The sequence below is a fragment of the Callospermophilus lateralis genome, chromosome 1, assembly GCF_048772815.1.
Source record: "Callospermophilus lateralis isolate mCalLat2 chromosome 1, mCalLat2.hap1, whole genome shotgun sequence".
In the NCBI taxonomy this organism is placed as follows: Eukaryota; Metazoa; Chordata; class Mammalia; order Rodentia; family Sciuridae; genus Callospermophilus; species Callospermophilus lateralis.
In genome coordinates, this window is record NC_135305.1 from 188,022,541 (window position 1) to 188,046,877 (window position 24,337).

The 24,337-nt window shown below is 37.1% G+C and overlaps 1 protein-coding gene across 2 annotated transcripts in view; it reads left to right on the forward strand.

Moving 5' to 3' along the window:
- The first annotated feature begins 2,059 nt into the window (after nucleotides 1-2,059).
- LOC143408680 (ubiquitin-conjugating enzyme E2 E2) overlaps nucleotides 2,060-24,337 on the forward strand; it is a 292,192-nt gene continuing 269,914 nt past the window's right edge. Inside the window, exons 1-3 of one of the 2 annotated variants that reach the window (XM_076868561.2) lie at nucleotides 2,060-2,207; nucleotides 8,342-8,525; nucleotides 21,008-21,058. In XM_076868561.2, coding sequence (XP_076724676.1) covers nucleotides 8,350-8,525; nucleotides 21,008-21,058 — 227 coding nt within the window. In that variant the 5' untranslated portion in view covers nucleotides 2,060-2,207; nucleotides 8,342-8,349. Of the gene's footprint in view, nucleotides 2,208-2,266; nucleotides 2,420-8,341; nucleotides 8,526-21,007; nucleotides 21,059-24,337 lie in introns of those variants that run through there. The other variant, XM_076868564.2, reaches the window with a different exon arrangement.

Sequence of the window (24,337 nt, forward strand, 5' to 3'; positions counted from 1 at the left end):
TCAGCATGGCTAAGGTCCTGGGTTCAATCCCCAGCAACCACTAAAACAAACAAACATTAAATGAACACAAACAAAACACCACAAAATAAAAATAAAAACAAAACCCCAAAACCCCAATGAGTTGCAAAACACATGGATTTGGTTTCTGTATTCTTGAAACATAATCAGTAAGATGAAAATAGTGGTATATAAAGGTTTCATAAGATAAATTATGCACACATTTTAGGCTTTCTATGAAATGCTTTATTTGGTCATATTATAAATATTAAAAATCAAATATGATGCCACTGAGCCACATACCACTCCCTTTTATTTTTTATTTTGAGGCAGGGTCTTGATAATTTACTTAGGGCTTCACTAAGTTGCTGAGATTGGATTTCAAGCTCACAATCCTCCTGTCTCAGCTTCCAGAGTCTCTGGGATTACAGGTGTGCACCACCGTGCCTGGGAAATATAATGTATTTTATACCAGTTTTTCCTACTAGTTTATTACATTGTCACTACTAATATATTGCAACATGTGACAGTTACACATTAATAGATAATTGACAAGCCAAAGTTATTCTTACATCTTTTTTATGGGTTCTTTTTAGTTGTACATGACAGTAGAATTCATTTTGATATAAATATACAAGCATAGGATATGCTAATTTCCAATTCTCCAATATATACTTTAGAGTTTAAGGGCAATGGAACCTATTGATATCCTTGAGTGACACATAACAGTGCTCTCAGTTTTGCTGGATGGTGAAATACATAGGCTAGATGCCAAAACTTGCTTTTGGCAGTTTTCAGGGATGTTATAATAGTCCATTCTTGAGGAAGAAATTCAATGAAAGAATTTTCAGTTCTAGATACATGCATGGTTCTTGACTTGGTCATCTTATTGCACTGATTTCTTTAGGCTGCTTGGGTTGCTCTGCACTCTGCTCATTGCCCAATGCTGGGCACCAGGTAGGCTGGTTTTCCTCACCTAATTGTGCATCTGGCTAGGTTGTGTTCAGGTGACTAGATTTGTCTCTTTCTTTGGGTGTGTGTATGTTTGGGGTGGGGGAGGGTCTGACTTCTACAGTGTGTGGGCAGGCAACTCTCCCCGACACCACCCGGGCTCTTAAAGTCTATCCTTCTAAGTTTAGGAGCAGTAACAGCACTCCGTTGGTAGGAGGACCTGGGGAAATTTGGTAGGAGCTGAGTTTGCAAGCATGCAGTTCTTTATAAAAAATAACCACTTTTATGGGAGTTATACGGGGCAAAAATGACTGGGAAACCTAATGTTCCCTCAGGCAATTCCACTACTCCTGGTTGCACACTTTTCAGTGGGGCACGGAGGCAGCTTCCCACTTGCTCAGAGTGCTGCAGCTCTGTGTCCCTACTCCTGTCCCCAGTATTCCAGGACAAATAGGTATGCAACTCCTTGTTAAAGGCTGGTGAGCATTATGGGTCAGCTTTAGCCAAAAAGGAGAAGGATCTTTCTGTATGGGGTCAGGCTTAAACTGGGAAGTTTTCCTATCTTGAATGCATGTGGGCACCAGGAGTTTGAGTTACAGCGTCTACAGGGTCTGTCACTGCAGCTACTTTGCGAAGCCTCTGAGTCAATGGACTGGGTAAAAGGCCTCGCTGGGTACTCCACCCGTCGCTCCCGGCACCTTCTTTGGGGCAATCCCCCATCCCCCTAGCCGGCGTTTCCCTTTAACGCGCGTGCCCGTCAAGGTCCCGCGTCTCCTCCCCTCAAACCACCGGGTCAGCCTCGGTTTCCCCGACTTCTCCGTCCCTGACTTTCCTTTCTCGTGGGACGGCACTAGCCCACGCTCACACCACCAGACCCGCGCGCGGGACTCAGCTGTCACTTTACTTTTTCCGCGTTGCCACCCCGCCCCCTCGCCTGGCCCGCGGGGCAGCCCGCCTGTGCGCGCTCCCGCCCCCGCCCCCTCGCGGCCGCGCGCCGGCGGAGGAGGGGCGAAGGGGGGGAGGGGGAGCGCGCGGCGCCGCACGGCCGACGTGGGGCTCGCGCTCTCGCGGTCTCTCCCGGGCGGGCGGGCGGGAGCGCGCACTCGAGGGCGCGCGCGCGGACGGGCGGGCGGCGGCGGCGGCTCCGGAGGTGGTGGATTCACTTTCCAGGACTCAGGGGCGGCCACAGCGGCAACCGTGGGCAGCAGCCTCGGGGGCCGGAGCTGGAACGGCCGGAGGTGGCGGCGGTGGCGCTGAGGGTGAGTCCGGGCGGGCACGAGCGCGGCGGGGACAGGCGTGGCCGGGCGGTCGGGTGCGTGGTGCGTGGGTCCGGCTTTCGGTGACTGGACGGTCTGTGAGGGACATCCCGTCCCCGGGCCTCCCCAGTCCTCCGCCCCCCTCGCACCTGGGCAGCCCTCGGTCTTCTGGCTTCGTCTCGAGTCCGCGACCTGCGCGGACACCCTTTCCTCAGGTATTCTCCCGGGCCGCGCCGGTGCCCCCGCCTCGGGCGTCCTCTCTCTCGCGGGCGTCCTCCCCACTTTCCCAACCTCCTCCACGCCGCAGGTCTCTGCTCACACGGCTCGCGCCCTAGTTCTCGCCTTCCCCGCTCCCGCGTGCCCCGTTCCCTGCGCCCCCTCCCGAGAGCCTTCTGCCCCCGTTTCTCGCCTTTTCTACCCCTCCCCCTCTTTCCCATCCTCCCCCCCACCTTCTGCCTCGTCCCTCCCTGCCCTTCTTCTACCCCCTTCCGTTCTCAGTTCCCCAAGCTTCTTCACCCTCCTAGCCCCTTCCCTCTCCCAGCCGCATCCTGGAACTAAGTCTTTGCAAAAGTACAGGATAAATGTCACGGTGCAAAGTGCCCGGGTTGATCCTTTGCGATTTTCCCTAATTGCATAATTGCTGCACATGGTGTCTCTCCGGGCGAGTGCAGGGTCTGCTTCCACTGTCGCTGCACCCGGTAGCCCGCCCACAGAAGACCTTGTGGGGGTGTATTTATGTGTGCCCTGGCGTGGGGTGTGTGTTGTATTGGTCTTTTGTGATGCCTGGTGCTTGTCACAGTTTGGATCAGAAGCCCATTTTTCTCTGGATTCTTCTCTGCAGCCCCCACTGGCCTGATTTGAAACTGGATTCCCTCTGTTCTCCAACCCCCCACCCCTTTCCCTCTCTTCTCTCATAATGTTTTGATCCTTTTGCCCTTTACCATTTGTAATGAAGATAAAGCGTGGCTTCTTGTGCACCCCCCACCCTCCACCCCACGACCAACCAGAAATGTCCAATCCATCTTCCCTAAAGGAAATTAAGGCCGGTTTAGAAAGACATCATCCTGTGCTTGGTAGCTGCTAGACCCATTTACATGTTTTCAAGATTCATCTTTTTGTATTGTATATTCCCTTAGCGTCAACTCAAATATTTTTATTTAAAAGTACAAAAGGAAGTACTGGGACTTATCCTTATATTATCTTGTGGTTCCGAAAGATTTTAAGCTCTCCTTAGTTTTAAATTCCTGATTTTTTGAAAAGTATGTTTCTGAATATGTGATCATTGAGTCTGGACCTGCGGAATCTAAATATTTGTCTTTCCTGAGATAGTTTGAATGCTACTTGGTTCTTTGGAGTTTCATATGTGGGCTGATGATGACAACTGAGTGTTTTCATAAAATGTCATGCCCTTTTCTTTCTCCCCTAGGACACAGTATATACTTCACCCCCAAATCCGGTGGTCTATTATTATTTCCTGAATAAATATATCTTTTTTTTTTTTTTTTTTTTTTTGCTGTGCTAGGGAGTGAACCCAGGCTTTGCACATGATAGGCAATAGGCAAGCACTCTACCAGTGAGCTATAAGCCCAGCTGACCCCCCACCTTATCTTTACAGTTAGGTTAAAAGCTGGATATTGATAAATAGTGTGCATAAATGTAAATTATTTTACATTGTATAAAAGTTTAAAAAGGTGAGTAGGAAGACTGGAAGGCACAGATGATAGTATGAAACATTTTCCTGTTATAAAATCTCCAATGAACCCTTGGTTTTGCAATTTTATCCTGTGATATGATCATAAGGCTTATTTATATAGTAATGTGGACTTAAGGAATGAATATCGTTGCTTTTATGTTATCAGTAATTATTATAGCCAAATCATTTCATTTTTATGAAACATGAATTTCATTTATTCTATGTTGCTAATGTAATTACAGCATAGAGTACCAGGCTAATACAAGCCTGGGTGATTTATGTTGGAAGAAAGAATAATATTTAAATCTTAAGTATTATACTGTTTTAGGAAGATCTATCTTATTATTTTATGTTTAGAAACCAAGTTTTATTTTGAGTATGAAATAAAAGTATTTATTTGTGGCTTTGAAACCATCACTGGAAAATATATCTGTGTTTATAACCCAGGAATTTATCTTCTCTATAGATTAGATGATTGGATCAACTTAGCTATGTAGGAATTAATTTTTTTTTAACTTTTTTGTTTTTAATTGTTGATGGAGCTTTATTTGATTAATTTTACCATTTCTATGTGGTGCTGAGAATCCAACACAGTGCCTCACACATGCTAGGCACGTGCTCTACCACTGAGCCACAACTCCAGTCCCTAGGAATTAATTTCAAAATGTTAATTTAGAAGATAATATTTGATAAGTTTTAATTCAGGAATTTTTATTCGTTTTTGTGTTAGAGAAACAAGACACCAACTTAATACATAAAACTAATTAAAATGATTCATAGCCTGGTATGGTGGCACATGTTTGTAATCCCAGCTCCTCCAGAGGTTGAGGCAGGATGGTCAAAAATTTGAGGCCAACTTTGACAATTTAGTGAAACACTGTATTGAAATAAAATTGGAGGAAAGGGCTGGTGATGTTGCTTAGTGGAAGAATGTTTGCCTAGTTAGTGTAAGGCCCTGGATTCAATCCCCAGTACTGGGGCATGAAAAAAAAAATTTATAGATTACTTTTGCTTCAAAAAGATTAATTATGCCTGATTACTACAATCATTTTCCCCTTGCTTTTTCTATAATCTACAATCATTTTTCCCTTGCTTTTTCTATAATCAGGCATTAAAAAACCAGCAGAAATTCCCCTTCTTTTTTTGGTGCTGGGGATTGAACCCAGGGCCATGTGCATGCAAGGCAAGCACTCTACCATCTGAGCTATATCCTCTTCCCCCCCTTATTCTATTTGTTTGTTTTTGGATTTGTTTTTGGTGCTAGGGATTAAACCCAGGGGCAATCAACTACTGAGTCACATTCCCAGCCCTTTTTAGTTTTTATTTTGAGAAAGGGTTTCACTAATTTACCTAGACTGGCCTTGAACTTCTGAGCCTCCTGCTTCAGCCTCCTCCTGGTGAACCTTAGTCTCTGGGATTATAGGTGTGTGCCACCATGCCAGGTTCCTCTGATAGTTTGATAGTTTAAGGTATGAAAATTTTATTTCTAAAAGTTTTTATAGTGTTTTTCAGATGAATTTATCATTTGTTAGGTTAAGAATTGTATGAAATAGCCAGATGCAGTGGTGCATGCCTGCAGTCCCAGCAGCTCTGAAGTCTGAGGCAGGTGGATCACAAATTCAAAGCCAGCCTTAAACAATTTAATGAGACCCTATCTCCAAATAAAAAAATGCAAAGGGCTGGGGATGTGGTTCAGTGGGAAGTGCCCCTGAGTTCAATCCCTAGTACCAAAAAATAAAGAAAAAAAAGTACTTTTTAAAAATTGTGAAACTTTAGAAATCATGCCTCTGTTTGAGCATGCTTAATATTAATATTAATAATTGTATGTGTGCTGGGGAAGGAACCCAGTTCCGTATGCATGTTAGGCCAGTGCTTTATCACTGAGCTACATCCCCAACCCTTTAACTTAATAACTCCCTAGAGAGTCTAGTTTTTACTTTATTTTTTTTTCTGATTTTTTTGGAGTAATTTCTGAAATTTTGATTTCAGATTATGGGCATTACATCATTGAGTAATTTTTGATGTAATTATATAATCATGACATTATTAAATAGTATGTAAATGCACATAAGAATATTGAGAAGAATGTGTACCTTTATAACATATGACATCTAGGCATAGTTTATTTAATTGTAGTTTTTTAAACTAAAGCTTCAGCTTCAGCATAAGAGAACTTTTGAATTTTCATGTATTTGTCATATAATGGATTACCTCTGGTTTAAAATGTATGAAATAATTTCTCATGTCACATTTCTTAAAATACTGTTGGCAGCATTTTTCTAGATATGAACACCATTCTGTGAGAATTGTTCTCTTTCTCACTCCCATGCGCATCTGCTTTAACATGCTATTGTGTACACACTTATAAGGTTTTGAGCTTTTGGGGTGTGTGTGTGTGTGTGTGTGTGTGTGTGTGTGTGTGTGTAAGAGATAGAAATACATACACACATATATTTCCCTAATCCCTCACTGAGGATTGAGGTCCAGGGCCTCAAGCATGATAGGCAGGTGTTCAACCACTGAGTTACATCCTCATCCCTAAACTTTTGATATATTTTAACTGAGAGAAATAAACTGAAAAAAACAAAGAACCAATCTTAAGTCTAAAAATGATAATTTAAAGTGAAATAAAAATGAAAAGAAGGGCAAGAAATATATTTGGACTTTTAGAGCTAGACATGAAACATACTGATATAAAATTTCAGTATTCTATTAAGTGACTTTAGTGCTCATAAAAGATGTCAAAGCTGTGGAGACTGATGCTCTCCATTTACAGAACAGGTAGAAAAGTAGATTTCCTGTCAGTGTGTTTCAGAGCTGTTTGGGGAGACTTTTTTTTTGTTTGACATAGGGGAAGGGAGCTGTAAGGGTTGAAGGTGGTGGTGGTGGTGGTGACTGTGTGTGTGTGGTGTGTGTGGTGTCTCTGTAAAGGCATTTGATATTTTCTGTTGACTTTTAACCTCTCTTTGCTTCCTGGTTTTTCCAATATTTTGCAGTCCTTTTTAGTTCGTCTTACTATAAAAATTACAATCCATGAAAGGTCTCTATTATAAAATCTCCTTGGTTTTGAGCAAGCTGCAAGTTAAATATTTGATGATGAATGTTCATCAGTGTCAACTAGCTGTCCATTTGGATTAGGTATAGTAATAAACTGTGCTTTATTTGAGGTTATCTTTCTTTTACCCACTCTTATTCTTGATCATGTCAGGAACGGTTTTATTTCAAGTCTTAATTTGATTAAGAGTAATCAAAAGTATCTTTTTCAAAAGGAATTTGTTGACTATATTTTTGAGGGAATGTTTTGTGAAAAAACAAAAAATTCTTCAGTGTCTCAATACAATTCTTAGCCCTTATGAAACAGTTGACTAGTATTTGGCTGGATGAGTGTTGATACCATCATGTGGTTCAGTATTTATTTAGAATCATGCAAGCCTCTGTGTTCTATTAACACAGAGATTACTTAACAATTTACTAGTTTAGAGAATTTTAACTTTAGCTCAAACCTGAGGATGTAGTGATTTGATACGGATGTGGAAGTGTCCTCCCCATTTCTCTGTTCCTGTGGCTATTTATACTAATTGCTGTTATGGCACTTAGCAAGTTGGTTTACTTACTAGTTCATATTTCTTACAAGTGGGTACAAAGGTTTAGCACAGTGCCTGGAAGAGATTAGGCCCTCAACCCTTCCCCTCTTCTTTTTCCTTTTAACATCTCAATTGATAAGTAATTCACATACTGTCAGATATACCCCACCATTTTTTTTTTTTTTTTTTTTGTGCTGGGAATTGGAACCCTGGGCCTTTTGCATGCTAAACATGCTCTCTACTGAGTTACACCTCCAGCTCCAAATTCACCCTTTTAAAATGTATAACTGTTTGGTTTTTAGAATATTTATAGAGTTGCACTATCACCATTAAGAACATTTTTATCATCCCCAAAGGAAACTTCATAGCCGTTATCAGTGGTTCTCCTTTCTTTTCTCATTCCTAGTCTCTTTGTATGTCTATATGGATTTACCTATTCTGGACATTTCATATAAATGGAATTGTACAGTTTGTGGTCCTTTGTGACTAGCTTCTTTCACTTGGTATAGTGATTCAGGGTTCATCCTTGTAGCATATAGATGCTATACTTAATTCCTTTTTATGGGTGAGTAATATTCTATTAGGTAGACATACCACTTTTTGACTATCCATTCGTAATTAGTGTACATTTGAATTACTTCTTCTTGGTGTTTATTGTGAGTAATATTGCTATGAATATTTTTGTGTAAATTTTGCATGAATGGATGAAGGAAAAGTTTTGGCAACTCCTAGAGCTGTTTTGTAAACCATTTCTATTTTATAAAACTACTGAGTTTTACTTGTTCTGTTTTTAGACTCACTTTCTCTCCATTCTGGAGGTAACCACAGCTGATTAAATGATTTTTGATTCTTGAATCTAGAATCTAAAATGTCCACGGAGGCACAGAGAGTTGATGACAGTCCAAGCACTAGTGGAGGAAGTTCTGATGGAGACCAACGTGAAAGTGTTCAGCAAGAACCAGAAAGAGAGCAAGTTCAGCCCAAGAAAAAGGAGGGGAAAATATCCAGCAAAACAGCTGCTAAATTGTCAACTAGTGCTAAAAGGTACCTGAATTTTTTTTAACTGTTTAATTTTTGGTATCAATTTATAAAGTCTGTTTTTGAAAAATGCATTTCATTCCCCTACCCCGGGTTGTGGGCCATGAAACTCATGGATTTTTCTTTTGCATTCGAGATTATATTTTTTTACATGGTTTCAGTTGTGGACAAATTTTTAAAGTTTGTTAAACAGCAAACAGCATGACATTTATAAAATACATATTCATAGTGTGTTTATGTGTACTTATATCTTGTTAGGTCATGTGTGTAAAATATGATGGTTTAATTTATAACCAAAAAATACTGTTTTTTTTTTTTTTAAATTTTCCTGTTCAGTAATACAGAATAAAGATTGAGAATCTATTGAGCTGGGTACGGTGGTGCTCACCTTAATCCCAGCAGCTCAGGAAGCTGAAATAGGAGGATTTCAAGTTCAAGGCCTGCCTCAGCAATCTAGCCAGGCCCTAAACAATTTAGTGAGATCTTATCTCAAAATAAAAAGAAAAATAAAGTCTGGGAATGTGTTTTCTACTATACTTTGTTGGTAAAATCAGAAATGTGTGAATTGAACAACAAATTCTTGGTTTCATTACATTAGTCAGTGAGTCAGTCTTGATATGGATTTTCTTTTCCCGAGAGAATAGATTTGGAAAGTAAAGTATTTGAATGATCTCTATTGTCACTTTAATCTTTTATGATCATTGGCATGTTGTTGGACTTAGGTGAATCTGCTTTGATACTGTTAGAATATATAGAGCCTCTTGGAAAACAATTTGATAGTTAAATTTAGTAGAGTCTTAACCTGATTTTGTAATTTTGTGTTTTTTACTTTGTTTTAATATCTTTTTCATAGCATATAGGGAGTATGAATAAAAGTAGTATATAGATGTTAATTTAGCTTTCCATAACATGTAACTTTTAGGTCTATTAATGTCTGAATATTGAATAATAGTTTTATTTGATATTGTATAATGGAGATTAGGGAAAACTCCTTTTCCAAAGATCAAAGACCTTGTTTCCTTTGGTTTAGTCAATCTACAGGGTTGGGAAGAATCTTTTCAGGTCCCCCTTGTGAGAGATGGAGTGATCGTGAGTAGTCAGCAAATCTATTCCAAAGGACTAAAGTAATTCAGTTTCTTCTTCCCAGGGCTGTGTTGCTGATCCCTGACCTGTTGGAGAAATTATGTGAAAGTCAGATAGCCCTGAACATTAAGCCTTTAAACCTCCATACTGGAACATGATAGGGTGGGAAAGAGTTCAGTTTGTTTTTACTATCACAACACAAGTCCAGGGGAATTCACCTATCTGATTCTTCTACTGCCTGGTCACAATGCAAAATGATCTACTATTAGGAAATGAGGGGTCGGAGGCTAGAGTGGATAAGAAAGGTGAGCAATGGAGAAAAATATGACTTGGGTGAAAGAAAGGAGGATATTCAAATAGAGATTGTATAGCTTCATGTAGTCGAGGACACCGTATGCAGTCCTCAGCTTCTGATGCGGGTTTTCACAAGCCTCTTCAGTTTTTCAGAAAAGGGGAAGAGTGAGCAGGCCAGGTTTGTGGGGAGTAAAGTCCTGATGGGCCTGTGCTTTGCTCTCCTGTGACTGCTTATTAACAAAGATCTCTCTTTTCTCTAACTGGAAACATTACTACAAATACCTTAGTCATTTTTTGGGGGGTGATGTATCAAAGACCAAATTCTGCTTACAAATGAGGGTGTATTGTTTAATGTGTGAATGCATTTTTTAAATACATGGGTCATCTTTTATTTTATTTTAGTATATTTAAAATGCAGGTTATATATTCAAACCCAGTGATAGATTTCATGAGGTAAATATGTATAGAGAAGATATTTTCTTCTTTAAATAGGGGATTAAAAACCTATTTTAGAGATAGTGTGTATGAAGAGTTCAGAATAGTGCTCAATTTGTACTCAGTAGCAAACAGTGTGTTACATTTGTGAAAGTAAGAAGTATCTTACAAGTTGCTTCTTGGCTGAAAAAATCCCTCCACTGACAGATTCATTCTTGTGAACCTGTGATTTTCAAGTTCTGGTTCATGGTTTTCCTCTGTAAGGTCTTCAGGTAGCTTATATGTGTCAGTATATGAAGTGACTTAGTCTTTAATTCATTTTAAATATAAAAAGGCTGCTTTACTGCAAAACTTTTTAGTAAAAAAAGCTTAATTATCTTCCCCCTTGTCAACCTTATTCTAATTCAGTTAATAGTAAAGTTTTGAGAACTTAGAAAAAACTTGAGAATCATGAGGACAAGGGACCCCACATCTTTTAAATTCACCATTATATCCATAGTACCTAGCATAATAGATTACAGTATTTATTGCTGGTTGCCTTAGAACCCTGAGCTTACTATAGGGATTAGATTTTTCATGGATATTAGGATTTCAGTTAGGATTCAAAGTTGGAGGTAGTTTCAAAATAAAATTTTAATTTATACTTTTTTATTTTTAAAATTTATCTATTTTTGGTACTGGGGATGGAACTCAGGGGCACTTTACCACTGAGCTGCATTCCCCGTCATATACTTTTTTAAATTGATAATTGATTTTTATTCAAATGAGAATTTTTTCCTAAATAGTGTTCTGTGAGGTAATCAGTAGCAGCAAAGAGCTTGAACTCAAAAGACAGGAACTGGGTTTGAACATAGGTCCCGACACTTGCCTCTATCATATTGGATATATAATTTAATGTCTCTAAGCCTTATTCTCCTCTTTAGTAAAATGAAGATAATAATGGTGCTCTCTTCATAGAACTGTTGTGAGAACTAAATGTGTTAAAGTATTCATTTGGCACATAATAATCAATTATAGACTTTTAATGCTAGTTAAATTCTACAGTGACCTTTTTCAAGTCCATTTTGTACTAACCTTGGCAAATTGAGATATAACCTCAGAAACAATTCTATTGTTAAATTAGAAATACTCAGATGCTGTAATTAAATACATTTTATTATAACTCAGAACTAAGTGATTTACACACCGGGGCTCAAGTACTGAATGAAATATGCTATGATTATAGAACCAATAATTGCTATAATAAATTTGTTGTAATTGTAGAATTAATGATTTGTTGTAGAAACATGTTTTCTTAAAAAAGATTTATTTTTTGAGATATTACAGAATAGTACTATAAACATTTTGAACATTTAAACAATGGTGTAAATTAATTTGTCTTATTTAGAGTTAGAAGAAAAGATTATAGTTACATTTTTGATTCATTTTTGCCCTTCTTTGGCAAGAATTTTTTTCTTAAGAGGTTGGTGTGCTCTTACACAGCCTGTTCTCTGTATGTAGCTCAGTGGTACAGTGCCCCTGGGTTCCATCCCCAATACCAAAAATAGATAAATTTTAAATAAATTTTAAACAAATATTACTCTTGTTATATTTGCAAGTATGTAGATGGACGATGTCTGCAGTGACAAATTTAGATGATTTGATCACATTGACTACTCAGTCCAATTAAACATTTATTTTGAGATCATTATTGAATTGCTGCTTTTTCATGTGTTGTCATATCTGTAAATGTAAATTTTAAATCAAATTTATCTCAAATTAACTTTGTTCAGAGTAGACATGATGTTATTGGGCTCTCCATATGGTAATGTTCTAGAAATAGCGTTTGATTTTTGAACTCTAAAGTTTTGTTAGGTTGAAAGGTTGATTCCAATGTGTTCCAGTGTGAACTTTCAGTGTATAAGCTCATCAAGTTTTATTCCACATGAGCACGAGGTAGGACTGTTCTTAGATTACCTTTTGTGTAATTATTATATTTTCTTCATTCTAAATGTGTGTGTGTGTATATATATATATATATATATATTTTTTTTTTTTTAATATTTATTTTTTAGTTTTCGGCAGGCACAACATCTTTGTTTGTATGTGGTGCTGAGGATCGAACCCGGGCTGCACGCATGCCAGGCTAGCGCGCTACCGCTTGAGCCACATCCCCAGCCCTCTAAATGTATATTGAAACTTTTTAATGAGTTTAAAATCAGGGTACATCTTATAGTTGATATACACAATTATTTAATTGATGGAATGTCTTTTAGAATGACAGGTACATAGTGTATTTCACCAATCAGAATTAAACTCCAGCATTATATGCAATGGTAGTGTTTTCTAGAGACTTCTTTGATATTACAGTATTTTAATTAGTTGTATGTATGATGCAATAAACTGATTTTAGAAGGAAGTTGATTTAGTTAAAATGTGAATTCTTAGGTGACTGATGAATATAATCCATAAGAAAATACAGAAAGTCATTTAGGTGTTGTGAAGTTTTGTGTTTTTTTTTGGGGGGGGAGGGGGAGGGAACAGGGATTGAACTCAGGGGCGCTCGACCATTAAGCCACATCCCCAGCTCTATTTTGTATTTTATTTAAAGACAGGTTTCTTAGCACCTCACCATTGCTGAGGCTGTGTTTGAACTCACCATCCTCCTGTCTTAGCATCTCGAGCCACTGAGGATTACAGGGGTATGCCACCACACCTGGCAAGTTTTTCTTTTTATATTAGAGCATTATAATTATACATAGTAGTTGGGTTTATTTTGACAAAAATGCATGGTTGGAATTTGATTTCAACCCCTCTTCTGCCCACTGTCCCTCACCTCCTTCCTCCATTCTACTTTTTAATTAATTTATTTTTTGATTGGTACTTTTGCCATAGACACAAAAAGTGAAATTTCCTGTGGTATATTCATATATGCATAAAGCATGATTTTGTTGTGAAGGGTGTTTTCTTTTTTTGTTACTGAAGTTTGAACCCATAGACGCTTTCCCACTGAGCCACTTCCCCCACCCTTTTTATTTTGAGACATGGTCTCACTAAGTGACTTAGTGCTTTGTTGAGTTTCAGAGGTTGGCTTTGAACTTGTGATCCTCCTGTCTCAGCCTCCTGAGTTGCTGGGATTAAATGCACATATGTGCCACTGCACCTGGCCTGTGAAGGATTTTTCTTTTTTACTTTTTTTTTTTTTTTTTTTTTTTTAGAAGAGGAAAAGCTTATGTGATCCTCACGGTTTCAGAAGTCTCATTCCATAGATGGCCTACTTCATTGCTCTGGGCCCAAGGTGAGGCAGAACTTTATGGTGGAAGAGTGTGTTTGAGGAAAGTGTCTCAGGACATGGCCACCAGGAAGCAGAAAGAGAGAGCTCCCTTCACCATGAAGAAAATATAGTAAACCCTAATGGCATGTTCCCAGTGACCCACCTCCTCTAGCCAAACCCTACTAATTATAGTAACCACCGAGTTAATCCCTGTGAGAGGATTAATTTATTGATTAAGTTAATAAGACTGATAATAATCATTTCACATCCTAACTTTCTTGCATTATCTCACACATGAGCTTTTGGGGGACAATTCATCTAAACCATAACATTCTGCTCCTGGCTCCCCAAACTCATGCCCATCTCACAATGCAAAATACATTTAGCCCACTTCCTAGAGTCCCCTAGTCTTAACAGTTCTAGGATTTCCCAAAAGCCCTAGTCTTAACAGATCTAGGATTTCCCAAAAGCCCAAGTCCAAGGTCTTAGCTCTGAGATTCAAGACAATGTGAGCCCCTGGAAAAATCAAAAGCAAATTGCATATATCCAACATATAAAGGCACAGAGTAAACTTTGGAGTCCCTACAGGAGAAATAGAAGGGGTGGGACAAAAGCAAGACTGAAATCAAGCTGGGCAAACAAGTTCTATAGCTCCATGTCCTGCATCTGGGGCACATGGTATCTTGCTATTCTTTCCAAAGGGCTTGTGTGGCTCCACCCCTATGACTTTGTTGGTTGTAGCCCATAGGGCCTCTCTTGGCTTGTTTGTGCTCATTTTCTACAGCTTTCCTGAGAAGACATTCCCTACAGTACTGGCATTTCTTAATCTTGGGAATCTCCAGTGCTGCTTTGGCTTTCTTGTTCACATCTCCACACATTGCCCTCTCCAGGGCCAAAGGACTCTGACTCTACTGCACTTTGCCTGGCCTCCCAGGCCTTCCTTTGAAATCTCAATGGAAGCCTCCATGACCCCCTAACTTCAGCATCCGGCACTCCTGCGGAACCAGCACCACGTGGTTGATGCCAGTGTCTGCCACCATCATCTGTCACCATTTTTAGCAGTTGCCAAGCCTCCAGATACCACAGCTGCCACAGCCTCTGTGTGCCTAGATGGTTGAGTACAATGCAACAACTTCCTTGGCCCTCCTGTGCAAGGAGTGTGCCACACTGGTCTCTTCTCAAGACAGTTTTTACTTTTCCACCATTGAGTCTGAGATAAATGTGGTCTTACTACTTGTGGAGATGCCCTTGAGTCATCTTTTCTATTGTCTATGGGTAAAGGTTTTAGCATTTCTTTAGTGGCTGTAAATGTCTTTAACAAATACACCTTCCTTAGCCCCAGTTGTACTCAGTTCTGGCCAAGTTTTTAAATTTTTCAAATCTTTCTGCTTTGATTTCTGCTCTTGATTATTGTAATAAACTTGACTGAAACCTACCGTTTATATTCATGCTGCTGTCTGAATGCTATGCTGCCTATATTAAGAAGTCCATTACCTTTATATTCAGCCTCATAGAAAGTCTTAGGACATGGGTAAAATGTAGACAACTTTTTAGCCAAAACATATAAGAATGGATGGGGTCTAGTCCAATTTCGAATAAAATCCTCCTTTTTTCCTAAGACCTCATTAGCTCAGTCTTTACTGTCCCTGGTCTTGTTGACATTCTGGTCTTTTCAACTTTAACCAGAACACCCACAAAGTTCTAAAGCTTTTCCAGCTTGAATCTCTAAACTTTCAAAATTCTTCCCATAGATTTTAGAAATCTCAAAAAGCTTCTCATCTAAATGGTCAGGGTATTCACAGCAGTGACCCTACTTCTTTGGTACCAATTTTTGTTTTAGTCAGCTTTTTTGCTAACAAAAAATCTGACAAGAACAATTTTAGAGGAGGAAAAGTTTATTTGGGTCTCACAGTTTCAGAGGTCTCAATCCATAAATGACCAGCTCCATTGCTCTGGCCCTGATATGAGGCCAAACATATGATGGAAGACTGTGGTGGAGGAAAATGGCTCAGGATATGGCCACCAGGAAGCAGAGAGAGACCCTATAAAGGATTTAAAATAAAACAAATCAACACCTGCTAAAATACCACTTTTGTAGCCAGGTTTAGTAGCACATGCCTGTAATCCTTGCAACTGGGGAGGCTGAGGCAGGAGACTCACAAGTTCAAGGCCAGCCTCAGCAATTTAGTGAAATCTGTTTCAAAATAAAAAGTAAACAGGGCTGGACATATAGCTTTGTGGTAGAGCACTCCTGGGTTCATAACCTTATAAACCCCCCCACCCCCCGAAAAATCACTTTTGTAATTTCTATTTCCATATACTCATGTTTCACTTCACCCTGAATGAATTGCTGAATTTTCTTTAATCCAGGGTTTGTGTGTGTATTGTACATATGCACTGCTTCATGTTTCAGAACTATTAATTCAAGATCTTGATTTAAAAATGAGTGTTTCGTATCTTCTCCATTCTGTATAATTTTGGCACCATGTTCAGTTAAATCTGAATGAATTATGTTATGAATATCCCCTTTCTTTTAGCAAATGGTAATCCCACACAGTAGTCTTATTATACTCTTATCATTTGTTCTTATAACAGTTAAAAGTATTAGGTGCAGTCATATAAGCTGGAATTTTGTACTTTACTCCTAACTTGGTTCAGTAACTATATGTAGATATTAACTTCTGTATCATAGTAACTTATAGTCGTACCATAATTGCCTAGTGGAAATTGGAAATATTGACAGTTGTACACTTGATATATGTCTAATTTTGTCTTAAAAGTTCTGCTAGGCTGGGCATGGTGGTGCATGCCTGTAATCCCAGTGGCTCAGGAGGTTGAAGCAGGAGGATCGTGATTTCAAAGCCAGCCTCAGCTACAGTGAGGTGCTATGCAACTCAGTGAGACCCTGTCTCTAAATAAAATACAAAATAGAGCTGGGTATGTGATTCATAGGTCGAGTGCCACTGAGTTCAATTCCCGATACCAAAAAAAAAAAAAAAAAGTTCTGCTAAGAGAGGAGTCTTTTTGTTTGACTTAAAAGATAATTGCCTCAGTCTTTCAGTTTACCTTTTTAAAATACATAATCTTAGTTTCCTTATTTTTTTAAAATGAGCACTGATAAAACAGTGGTAATTAGATACTTTTGTGAAATTTATTTTATTTACTTTTAATGATCTCAGATCATCATGTGAAAGGTATACTAAGTCAGGTATGGTGGTTCACTCCTAAAATCCCAGGAACTAGGAAGCCTGAGCCAGGAGGATCACAAGTTTGAGACTGGTCTGGGCAACTTAGTGAGTTCCTGTATCAAAATAAAAAAAATAAAAAGGAGTGGGGATGTGACTTGGTGGTAAAGCACCCCTGGGTTTAATTCCCCAGAGCCTGCCCCCACCAGAGGTATACTGTATGATTTTTGACACTTTCATTTCTCCTTACCCTAAGGGACAGAATCTGAAATAGCTACCTTCCTTGTCCCACAATGTCAAGAACTGAGAAACTTAATACATACCATGATTACAACTTTTGAGATTGAATTCAATTGCTATCATTGAAAACAGCAGGACATCTTACAATAGTTTAAATAGTAATTTTTAGTATAATCTTTTCTATCAAGAGAAATATAACCATTCTTAGGTAACAGTGGCTTGAAATATATTATAATATAGTGGCTCATTGCTCATAGTTGTCGAATTTATCAGTAAATTGCTTTTTGTATTGAGTAGTATAGATTTGGAATTATAGTCATCTGGAAGAGTTCAAGTTCTGTTATAGAATTCTGTGATAGAAAATTATGATTTATCATTTTTGTAAACCAAAAGGGGGAGTATAAACAGAAATCAAGTTGAGTAATTTGAAAATCCTAAAGTTCTTTGTTGTTAAAAATGGTTTTCTTTGATAATTTAAGCAGGTCTTTTTTTCTTTTCTTTTTTCTTTTTTTTTGCATTACTAGGGATTGAACCCAGGGCCTTGTGCATGATAGGCATATATTCTATCACTGAGCTTCATTTTCAGCCTTTTTTTGTTTTAATTTTGATACAGGGTTTTACTAAATTGCCTAGACTGGCCTACAATTTTGGACCCTCCTGCCTTTGGAATAGCTGGGATTATAGATGTGTACCACCACGCGCACACTCATTTGAATGCCTCTTGTTTTCATTCTCTCAATATAAAAACAATTTATAAAGATTACTCTTGTTTCTCCTAACAAATAAAGCAGTACAGATATTTTTTAATGGAAAGCAACAGGTTCCCAACAGTCTTTGTTGGTTTTCTGCATAACTCTAAATAATATACTTATTTCTTATTTTGTAGGATTATTAAATAATATCTTTTGACTCTCTGATCGGAAATATTTAGTTTTACTTATTCTTCCTTTTCCCTTCTCCCATTTAATGATAGTCAACTAAAAGAAAGAGATTGATTGATTATTGGTTGCCTTTATACCCTAAAAAATTAAAGAATATAAATTTCTGTTTCCTGTTCCTTCAAACTTCAGCAATATTTTTTGATTCTCTACTTTGTAAAATAGGAATAGGAATTCTTTTGTTCTTATATCTGTTCACTGGTAACAGATATAAGAACAAAAGTGTTTTTTTTTTTTTTTTTGGTGGGCAGGATACTAGAAATTGAACCCAGGGGTGCTATACCACTGAACTACATCCCCAGTCCTTCTAATTTTTGAGACAGAGTCTTGTTCAGTTGCTAAGGCTGACTTTGAATTTGGTATTCTTCTGCCTCAGCCTCCTGAGTTGATGGGATTATAGGTATGCACTACATTGTCCAGCTCCTTTACCCCTCTTTTAGCTGGTTTTTAATTAGCTGCCTTTTATGGTTTCTTTTGGGTTGAAGGTTAGTAACATTACATTGTATTGTGCAGTGATAGCTCTTCTTCTGTGTTTTGCCTAATAAGTAAAAGACAGTAAATTGTATAACTAAATATCCATTGCTAGACCAGACAACATGTTAGGATTAGATTTCCTACAATCCAGTGCCATGATTCTTGGATTACTCTAGGTCATAGCATTTAGGCAAAAATAGATTCTTTTTCCCTTTATCATTTATTGATTAAAGTTATGTTACATTTTAGTTTTCTTCATGTTTGATCTATGATTTTCTAATACAACTTTTTTTTTTCCTTTTAGAATTTGATTCTCTTCCCACTCCCTTCTTGAATTTTATTTATTTATTTATTTATTTGGTGTGTGGTGCTGGGTATTGAACCCAGGGCCTTATGCATGTGAGGCAAGCACTTTATCAACTGAGCTATATCCCCAAACCTTTCCTTGCATCTTTATTATGTCTTTATACATTTCTGTTGCTCCCTTTTGCCCATTACATCCTGTTTGATTTACATCCACTGCTACTTCACTTCTTTTTTTTTATTCCTTTCTGCATTTGCTGTATCTCCCAACCCAAGGAGGGTTCCTTAGCTCAGAAGAGGTAAATATATGTGTGTGCTTACTTTGGCATATGTAACCTGGATGTATCCATTTAGTTTTGAAATGCCTGTTTTATACTTTTGTGAAATCCATAAATGGTGTTCTGTTGTCTTAGATCTTTGAGACTTCCGTATTTTAATTATGGGCTATATGTACTTGTATGCATGTAAGCACATCACAGAATCTATATTAAAAAAGAGATCATGGAGCTTAATCTTTTTATTTTATAACCACTGAGGCACATCTTTAGCCATCTTTATTATTTGTTTTTTTAAAAAAATACTTATTTAGTTGTAGATGAACACACTATATTTATTTTTTATGTGGTGCTGAGGATTGAACTCAGTACCTCACACACACGAGGCTACAGCCTCAGCCCCTAGCCATTTTTATTTTTTAGTTTTGATTTAGGGTCTTGCTAAGTTGCTTAGGGTCTCATTAAGTTGCTGAGTCTGACTTTGAACTTGTGATCCTCCTGCCTCTGAAGTTGTGATCCTCCTGCCTCAGCCTCCCAAATTGCTGCGATTATAGGTGTGAGCCACCACACATGGTGGTGGTAGTAGTATTTTTGCCTGTGGACTCAATTAATAGAATACTAGAATTTAAATGAATGTTTTTGGCTTTTAGCTTATTTTTCTTGCTCTCATTAATAATGCCTTCCCAACTTTGAATCACATGGTTTAGAAAGGTGAATTGTATAAGTAATCATATAATTTTATCAGGCAGTTTCTTTAGGCAGTTGGTAACAGTCCTGTTGGAGGAGTTCCATTTATTCTAGTAATTCTGTTTGTTATCTTAAAAAAAGGTAAAGAATGATTTGAGTGTAATTGTTTCTGTTCATATCCACTTTTTAAAGGTACTTTAGTCAACTATTATTCATGTACTATCACAATAATTACCCAACAATAGGCAGCTGTTAAACATCTCATATTTAAAAACCGAGGCAAAAGAAAGAAATGCTTTTGAGGTTTTTAAAAATTTGATTTAAAAAAGTCTAAGTTTGGGGCTGTGGCTGTGGCTCAGGGGTAGAACGCTTGCATAGCATGTGTGAGGCCCTGGGTTCGATTCTCAGCACCACATACAAACAAATAAATAAATAGAGATCCATCAATAACTAACAAAAATATTTTTAAAAAGTCTAAGTTTAATAAGACATGAATGATAGTTAAGAGATTGTTAAGTGTAGTCTTAGAAAATAGTGTTGCACTGTTAGCCCTTGTATACATTAGATGCAGTTCAAAAATCAAAGTAGAAAATAACACTTGAAGGGGTTGGGGTTGTAGTTCAGTGGTACTATAGTGGTTAGCATGTGTGTGGCCCTGGGTTCAGTTCCCAGCACTGCCTAAAAACAAGAAGGAAAAACACAGAACAGAAACAGGTTTAAATTTTTTTCTTTGTATGAAACTCATGCAATGACATTAAAATAATTATTCATGTAATATCAGGATAGTTCTAACAGAAGGAATGGTGTCAAACTTCAAAGCCTCAACCTGCTATAATTTAGAAGCTTCAGGAAACTTATGTGTTTTGGTAGGAATTTTAAATGTTGGAGTGAGATTCTGATATTCCTTTCTTTGTCATTTGATTGGATCAGTCGTATGTGTGAATTCAACCTAATCAATCAGCTTTCCATCCAATGTAGAGGTTTCTAATATAAATCAGAAGTTAGAATGACCCCATAAATAGTGTAACAAATGTTTCCAATATAAACTGGAAATTTTGGTTAGTGCTGTTAAGTGGTTTGATGAAGTGTTGCCTCCAAAAGCTGCAAGCAGTGATAGTGGTCAGTCTTATCACCCTTTGTAAATATATCCTCAAAACTTGCAGAAATTACAGCTTTGTTATTGTATCTGATGTTTTAGACAGTGTTTCAAATTAAAAACATGCAAAAGGAAAATATTATTAAAACACAATATTCTAATTAAATAGATTAATATTAACAGTGAAGACATTTTAACATAACTTTCTTTGTCTTTATTTTAAAGAATTCAGAAGGAACTTGCAGAAATTACGTTGGACCCTCCTCCCAATTGTAGGTAAGTACTTTCTGATTTTTATTTACTTGTATCTTTTGCAGAAGGTATATTTGAACTGTTGGTCTGATGTGTAATTGTTGTAATCTGACTAATGAGTAAAAACATCATTGTGGCTTGGACTTTAATGACTGGAAGACAATGGTTGTGGTTGTTTCTGTACAGAAAAAGAATATTCAACAAACATGTTTATATTGATACATGGAGTTGCCAAAACTAGTGTAATCCAATGAGGTAGTGAAATTACAGGATAACAAATAAAATTATCTTGATGGAAGAGGTGTTAGGGCCTTAAATGATTTCTTTAATGATAGAACAGTAGTATGGATAAAATATATGCTGTTTGATAATTATTCAGTTGTCTTGATGGAGATTGATTTTTAAAAATGCAGGAAAATGGAAAGTTATACTCCATGTATGTCAAAATGCATTCTAATGTCATGTTTAACCCAAAAATGACATTAACAAATAAAAAAATTTAAAAATGCAGGAACATTAAACAGTGTTTTTCTGGTTTACATTTTTTCTTATGTCACCTGTGTGGACAGAGTAGGAGTGCATGATTTGAGGAAATGATGTTAAATATAAAACACTCTCTCCCTTTATGACCACATATCTCCAATTTTCTGGTTATTGTTTACTTAGAGGAAATAAAAGTACTTTTCTGGAAATGATTAATGCTATACAAGTACATAGAGGAGAGGAGAAATATAAACTGCCTAATACTATCTTCCGGGTCTAGTATAATAGTTGAAGGATGGTGATTTGACTATATAAAGGCGTTTATTTCTGTTTTGATATGAGGTCAGTATTGGAACCAGATCAACGGAGTTTTATAGTTTAAATTGTTAGTCTTAGATGTTAAAGGTGAGAAGGTAGATAAAATGAAAATGTACCCAACATTGAATATAATTAGAATTTATTTGGTATGATTTCTTATATATATATATTTAGATGGACACAATACCTTTATTTTAGCTTATTTTAATGTGGTGCTGAAAATTGAACCCAGTGTCTCACACATGTGAGGCAAGCTCTCTACCACTAAACTACAACCCCAGCCTCATTTTGGTATAATTTCTGATTTTACTGGTTTTTTTTTTTGTTGTTGTTGTTGTTGTTCATGTGAGAACAATGATACCAACTAAATGTATTAAAGGGAGAATTTTGCAGATGGTTATGTTGATCAATAGCTAGTTGACAACAAAATAATTGTCAACAAAAATTCTAATAAGGCTTATCATGTTTGTGGTAAATCGAATGTGGTTCTTAACATGAGAGTAATGTACAGTGTATAAACTTTTAGTAATAATGTTCAAAGACTGTTTCACTCAAAACAAATAGCTGGGTGCATTGGTATGCACCTGTAATCCTAGCAATTAGAGAGGCTGAGGCAGGAGAATCACAGGTTCAAAATGAGCCTCAGCAACTTAGTGATAGCCAGACCCTGTCTCAAAATTAAGATAGATAGGACTGGAGATGTAGTTCAGTTGGAAAGTGGCCTGAGGTGCAATCGTTAGTACAAATTTGTTCAGTAAGACTATTTACAATTTTTTTTTGTCACACTATCATGGTTATTTCAGGTGGCAGATCATTGTTTTTAGCCTTTGATGACCATTTCACAAACTCCAGTTTGGATTGAGTTTGTTTTTTTAATCCCAGTTTCTTAAAATATTATATTTTTTAATGATGGGGATCTTGTTTTTTAAAAAAATGAACTATATTGTATCAAATGTTTTCTTTTTGTTGTAAACAACTTAATTGTTATATGTGTGAGCTTATTTGTATATTACTTTGTTTACATTCTGATAATAGATTATTGGCCAAACAAAAAGGGACTTTGTTTGATGAGTTGTTTAAAGCTCAGTTTTGATTAATATAATTCACATATTATGTGATATAGACTGTTTTGTAACTGTTCTTAGGTATTTTATTTTCTAATTTTGGGAAGTATTTAGTTTGTTTTAGTTTGATTTGTTACAGATAATAATTTAACTTTGATTAGGTGTATATTGTAAGCATGCATAAAAGCTTAATATACCAAGGAAAGGAGTTACATATTAGTTATTTAAATAAATAAATGATTGAACCACTGTTCTATTTCATGTAAGAGAGAAAAGTTTAATCATAGTGTCATCTGAAATTTTGAGGTTTACATTTTCGTTGGGCTTTGGTTGAGGATTCTTTTTGGTTCATATGTGAGTTTTTTAATAAATAAAGGCAAATACATAAAATAGTTTTTGATTTTTAAATATAGACGTCATATATAACAAATCCCTCAGACAGTTTAGGAAAGATGCCTACTTTGGTTAATTTTCTGGTTTAATGGGAATTTGTAAGGAAATCCACATATGAGCTGAGAATTGGATAGCTAAATAACTTTGCTTTAGAAGCTGGGTCTGTCTGCAGTGCAGTGGTTTTGGCTTCTTTTATTGATTTTCTAAAAAGATTCTTGGACTGGGTCAGGTGGAGAAAAAGATCCTCTACCTTTTTGTGTGTTCTGTTTGGTAAGCATAGGGTCCTTCTGTTGTGGCTGATAGGTAGGTGGTAGTTGATTGTACATTTCTTGTGTGCTTGGCTTCCTAATATAGATGGTGCTTGTTAAGTGGATTATTATGGTTTTTCGATTGTTTGGTGTCAAATATTTGTTTGTGGCTCAGTAAATCTGCCCATCTATATTTCAGTGAAAATGTGATTACTATTTTCAGAAAAATAAGTTAGAATATAATTTTTGTTTGGTTTATTTTTGGCCAAGGTTAACAGTGCAGTGGTGGTTGATATTTAAAGTTCTGTGTTGTCTTTAAGGTGTTTACTAATGACTGTAATGAATTAATTTACAAAAACATAGCAAATTAAAGCTGTCTGCCTAACAGAGTCAGAGTTTCTTAATTAGTGTGTCATATCTGATTTCAGAAGAAATCATTTCCTTGATACTACTTTGTGCAACCCCTTTCCCAGTATACTGTCTAAACCCTGCCTTTTGGCTCTGTAGGTTTAGTCTGCTATCACAGTTAAAGAATAATTGTGAGAGAATGTCTGTGGGTTTACTTGTTTAGGCAGAGAACAGAGAAGGATTTTACCTGTTTATTGACTGGTGTGTGTGAGGGTGTATGTCAGATTCCATTCAGAGTGTAATTTATTCAATTTTCTGGAACCTTAATAGAGTACAACATAATTCTCTATGTCAGGTTAGAGATGAGACCTCTGAATTTAGGTGCATTTCTTAGGCGATATCTAGTTAAGGAATTCTTGGAATCATATTAAGGGAACTAGGAATCATAT